Raw genomic sequence first — 5,742 nt, 5'->3', positions numbered from 1 at the left:
AACAACAACAACAACAAAACTGTGAAGAAAAAACATTTTTAAGTGCTATTTTATATTAAAAGTATTTTAAGATGAAATCCTCTATCATCTGTAACAACCACCATCACTATTTGTGTTGGGATACTTCCCAAATAGCAGAGCAGTTTCATGCATATTATCTGATAGCTGGTAGACACTATTCTCATCTATATTTTTACCAAGAAAGAAACTGAGACTCACAGATGATAAATAATTTGTTCAAGATCACCTAGGTAGCCTACAGTAGTATCGGACCTTAAATCTAGGTGTTCCTCATTCCACATCCCCATGTCCTCTCCTCTCTCCCAAGACTTCAAACTGCCATAATTTCAGATAATGGGCACCCCCTGCCTTCTCGCTGCCTAGCTCCTCTCACCTTCCCTGCACTGTTGGCATTGCTGTTTCCAGGCCTCTCCTCGCTCCGTATCTTTAACCACCTGCAGCCCTGGATCACTCCTTTTTCAATGTAAGTATTTCTAATAAAAAGTAAAGAGCTGATCTGTGGCTAAAAGTGGAAGTGGAATTCTGAGGTGGTTCATATTAAAACATTTTGAACTTCTAGGACTATATCGATATTCGTCATCATCTAAATCTATTTGGCTCTCGAGTTAGGATATTGATTATCTGAGTCTCTTGGATTTTTGCACTTGGGATAGTGAATAGTAAGAGTCGATAGCAAGGGATCTGTTCTTCCACACAGCTCTATTTCAAAAACTGTATCCAAATCTACTTGGTTCCTAAGTCCAAACAATGAGAATTCAGGTAGCAAGATGGACCTCTATTTTGAAAACAATTAAAAATATTAGTATTTAAATTAAATACTGAATTTATAAGAACTACTGTAAACCTTCAGAAACTTATATCTTCCCTGTATCATTACATAAGTTGAAAAACTAAGAAGAAAATAAGAAATAATCATTCTCCATCCCGTACCAGAGTGAAGCCTACCTACAGGATACTTACAAAGATCCTCGGCATTTTTCAAGGGCAAAACGACATTATGCTCAGTGAAATAAACTAGGTACAGAAAGACAAGACATGTTCTCATTTACATGTGGAGTCTAAAATAATCAAATTCATAGAAGTAGAGTAGAATGGTGGTTTCCAGAGGCTAGGGGCCAGGGGGAATAGGGAGATGTTGGTCAAAGGGTACAAAGTTTCAGTTAAACAAGAAGACTATGTTTTTTAAGATTTATTGCACAGCATGGTAACTATAGTTAATAATAGTATATTGAATATTTCAAAACTGTTATGAGTAAATTTCAAATGTTTTTACCACAAAAAATAAATATTTGAAATGTTGGACATGCTTATAAGCTTCATGTAATCATTTTACATTGTATACACATATCACAACATCACTTTGTACCCTATAAACATATACAATTATAATTTGTCAATATATAATAATTTTAAACAGCTGCCAAGGTGACCACGATGAAGTGTCATAGTTAGGAACTAGGGGTTTGGTATGTGACTGGTTCCTTCTGCTGTATTCCGGGCTGCAGCACCCCTCCCTAGATGCTCTGCAATAGTCTTTTATGTGGTTTCCCTGCCTCCTGATCCAATCTGCTACATTTGTCTCCCATACAATTGCCAAAGTCACTTTCTAAAAGCAAAGCTCTGCTTAGATTTTTCCTCTGCTTAAATTAGCTCTCCCTTACAGAGCAAATAAAATCCAAAGCCTTCAATATGACATTCATGACTCTGACTATTGTTCATTTTCCTGCCTTCTCTCTCAACAACAATTACAGCTTTCTGATTAGGGAGTCCACCTCCAGGTGGGGTAGTGGGCATGAGAAACCTACAAGTCAGGTGTAGATGATGCCTTGATATGGGGGTTGCAGACAGGACTGCTGGATGGCACCTACAGTTAATGCTGACTCAGTCTATGGTCCTACAAATGCATTAGGTTCAGGGGTGAGGTGCTCTCTGCTTTCCCCAGAGACGAAAGGCTAATGAGGGAGGGAGTGTTTCATATGCCTTCTATCTGGCATGGAAGTTGGTTTAAGTGTCATGAGTAGAGCCAAGACAGAAGCTCAAGATGGGAACAGGCTGTCTGAGAGTCTATACCCAGTGATTACCAAAGTTCTGATTTATCATTAGCTTAATAATGCTTTTCTAAAAGTATCCCAGAGAGAGAGAGAGAGTACAGGGAAAGTAGAATGCCACATACATAGGATATTAATGAGATTCTCCATCAACTACTTATAAGAGAGTGTTCTCTTCTTAAGTAGCATGTACTAGCTCAAAGAGTGTACTCTTTAAAATTCTAAGCACCAGTAAAATGAAGAAGCTGGAAGGGAAAGCAAACATGTACCTTAAGTACTTTTTGAAATATTAAAGGTTCAGAATGGCAGCAATCTTACTCATACTCCATCTACTTGGAAACAAAGATCACAACTAAGTCTGAAAAGTCAACATTCTATCCAAATACAAGGAAAATTGTGTTCTAAACACTTTTTTTTCATTTTTCCATAGCTCAACATGCTGCTAAAGCATTATTTTAAAATCTGACATTTCACATCTAAGAATTGAAATAAATCCTCTTATAGCCTAAGTATTAATTAAAGCACTTTTAAATTCTGTAGCTGTGGAATTTTCCACATGAAGTAACTATGCATGACCACCACTTTTCTAACAATCAGAAAACTAATGAATATCAGTAAGTTTCCCCAAGGCCACTCAGGATTAGGGCCAAAGCCAAGAATACACTTGAAACTCTTGGCCCTTGATCACGGGTTCAGACCTTCCCAGAGTAAGCAAAGTAAAACTGGACTAAGATGGCCATAAATGATTCCTAATGGCTCTCAGAGACAAATACTACATTGAATTGAAGGAAAATACTCTCCTGTTATAACTGACAGGATTTTCATAAAGCTGTAACTCTCAACGTAAAACATTTTAACCCTGCTAGACCATGACAACAACAACAACAACAACAAAACTGTGAAGAAAAAACATTTTTAAGTGCTATTTTATATTAAAAGTATTTTAAGATGAAATCCTCTATCATCTGTAACAACCACCATCACTATTTGTGTTGGGATACTTCCCAAATAGCAGAGCAGTTTCATGCATATTATCTGATAGCTGGTAGACACTATTCTCATCTATATTTTTACCAAGAAAGAAACTGAGACTCACAGATGATAAATAATTTGTTCAAGATCACCTAGGTAGCCTACAGTAGTATCGGACCTTAAATCTAGGTGTTCCTCATTCCACATCCCCATGTCCTCTCCTCTCTCCCAAGACTTCAAACTGCCATAATTTCAGATAATGGGCACCCCCTGCCTTCTCGCTGCCTAGCTCCTCTCACCTTCCCTGCACTGTTGGCATTGCTGTTTCCAGGCCTCTCCTCGCTCCGTATCTTTAACCACCTGCAGCCCTGGATCACTCCTTTTTCAATGTAAGTATTTCTAATAAAAAGTAAAGAGCTGATCTGTGGCTAAAAGTGGAAGTGGAATTCTGAGGTGGTTCATATTAAAACATTTTGAACTTCTAGGACTATATCGATATTCGTCATCATCTAAATCTATTTGGCTCTCGAGTTAGGATATTGATTATCTGAGTCTCTTGGATTTTTGCACTTGGGATAGTGAATAGTAAGAGTCAATAGCAAGGGATCTGTTCTTCCACACAGCTCTATTTCAAAAACTGTATCCAAATCTACTTGGTTCCTAAGTCCAAACAATGAGAATTCAGGTAGCAAGATGGACCTCTATTTTGAAAACAATTAAAAATATTAGTATTTAAATTAAATACTGAATTTATAAGAACTACTGTAAACCTTCAGAAACTTATATCTTCCCTGTATCATTACATAAGTTGAAAAACTAAGAAGAAAATAAGAAATAATCATTCTCCATCCCGTACCAGAGTGAAGCCTACCTACAGGATACTTACAAAGATCCTCGGCATTTTTCAAGGGCAAAACTGTTGGCAACGTTTTTAGTGAAATAAAATTGGTCTTTAGCAGTCTACTGAGAAAGATGCCAACCATGAAACAGTATCACTTTGCTAAAATCATTGTAAATTGGAATCTTAATATAATTTCAAATGTGGTAGATATGAAGAAGTGCTATTTTTTCCATCCTGAACCTGGTGGACATGTGATTTCTGGTTGATAGGTAAGAACCAGTCTAGCCAGACATTGTGGCTTGTGCCTGTAGTCAAAGATATTCAGGAGGCTGAGGTGAGCGGACCACTTGAGCCTAGGAGTTCAAGGCTGCAGTGAGCTATCATCACACCACTGTACTCCAGGGTCTGAGAGTGAGACCCTGCTTCTTTAAAAAAGAAAAAAAAAAGAACCAATCTAAAGTAGTGATGATGGTATGTATAACTCAATAACTTAAAATAATTCAGATGTTAAATACCAGAATACTAATAATCATCAAAAAACATAGGTTCTAGTCTTTTCTGCCATCACCTAACCATGACCTTGGGTAGGTCACATCTCTGGGTCTCAGTTTCTTCAACTCTAAAATGCTGCATTAGCTTTAATGATATTTAAGATCCATCTTAGCTCTAAAATGCTCTGAATTGTTATCTATTTTTAAAATTTTACCTTTGTTCTACTTTCAAATTTTTTAAAATAATTATATAAAAGCAATATACATTTGCTGTGATTTAAAATATCTATAGACATAGATAAGTAAATAAAAATTACCCATAATCCTACCACCCAGAGATAACAGCTAACCCCCATGAAAAAAATATATGTGGTATTTTATAACCTTCTTTCATTTAACATATTTTAAACTTCTTGCTATGGCATTACATGCTCTTCTAAAACATTGATTTTTTTTTTTTAATGAACAAGGAGAGAAGGTAGGCATCCAGAATCACTTATGGGTGTCCCAAGCAATCACTCCCTGCTCTTTCTGATACACTCCTGGGGGCTGCAGCTCTTTCATTCAGGAATGTCCATGGACAGAGCTGTTGCTGGCAGTAACTGTAATTTCCCCTAGGAACATTAGGGAAGAATCAAGCCAGAGAACACTGTTTCTCCAAAATCACTTTCAATGGCTACTAAGCTGGAACTTGCCATCATTTATTAACCAGTTCCCTTCACTGGATATTTTGACTATTTTCCCTACTGTAAACATTATAATGACCATCTGCGTAGCTCCATCTTTATATATGTCTGTAATGAAACGCTTGACACTTCCGCTTCATTAACTAGTAATAAGGGAGTGTTAAGTTGCAACGTCTCTCATTCTGTTCCAATGAAACCCTATTAAATATGGGAATATGACATAAAAAAGAAGGATGAACCTCAATTAGGAAATTTGGTTACTCACCAGCATCTTTGATCCAATTATCGTAAAGACGTACAGTCCTCGCTGTAAGATCGCTGAAGGCCATTTTCCACAGGATTTACCGGCTCTTTTAATGGGTTCTTCAGTAAAACAAAACAGAAATGAGTTTATGGTCTATAAATGCAAATAAAGGCAAGCTTATAGTAATACAATATTAAAATGCTAAAAATTTAATAACTGGCAAGACAACAAACTTCCACTGAGGGCAAATGCATTAGAGAATCATTTTAAATCTGATGCAGTTGCATTTCAGACTTTCCATCCTTCTAGGGACACTGCTAACTTTACTGAAAAAGGCTGACATTCTATGTATAAGATAGAAAAGGTGCAAATGATTCTAAGAACTTTCATAGGAACATCTCCCTTTTATGGAGACAACATAGATCAGGAAGGGACTGTA

General features: G+C 36.8%; 1 protein-coding gene across 2 annotated transcripts in view; it reads right to left on the bottom strand.

Moving 5' to 3' along the window:
• ELOVL7 (ELOVL fatty acid elongase 7) overlaps positions 1 to 5,422 on the bottom strand; it is a 28,259-nt gene extending 22,837 nt beyond the window's left edge. The window contains exon 1 of one of the 2 annotated variants that reach the window (XM_012664550.1): positions 5,325 to 5,422. In XM_012664550.1, coding sequence (XP_012520004.1) covers positions 5,325 to 5,388 — 64 coding nt within the window. In that variant the 5' untranslated portion in view covers positions 5,389 to 5,422. Of the gene's footprint in view, positions 1 to 2,194; positions 2,220 to 5,324 lie in introns of those variants that run through there. The other variant, XM_012664551.1, reaches the window with a different exon arrangement.
• Positions 5,423 to 5,742: the final 320 nt, after the last annotated feature.

Source organism: Propithecus coquereli, unplaced genomic scaffold, assembly GCF_000956105.1.
Source record: "Propithecus coquereli isolate 6110/MARCELLA unplaced genomic scaffold, Pcoq_1.0 Scaffold9, whole genome shotgun sequence".
Classification (NCBI taxonomy): domain Eukaryota; kingdom Metazoa; phylum Chordata; class Mammalia; order Primates; family Indriidae; genus Propithecus; species Propithecus coquereli.
The sequence above is the reverse complement of the archived record's forward strand: the minus strand, read 5'-3'. Positions and strand labels throughout refer to the sequence as shown.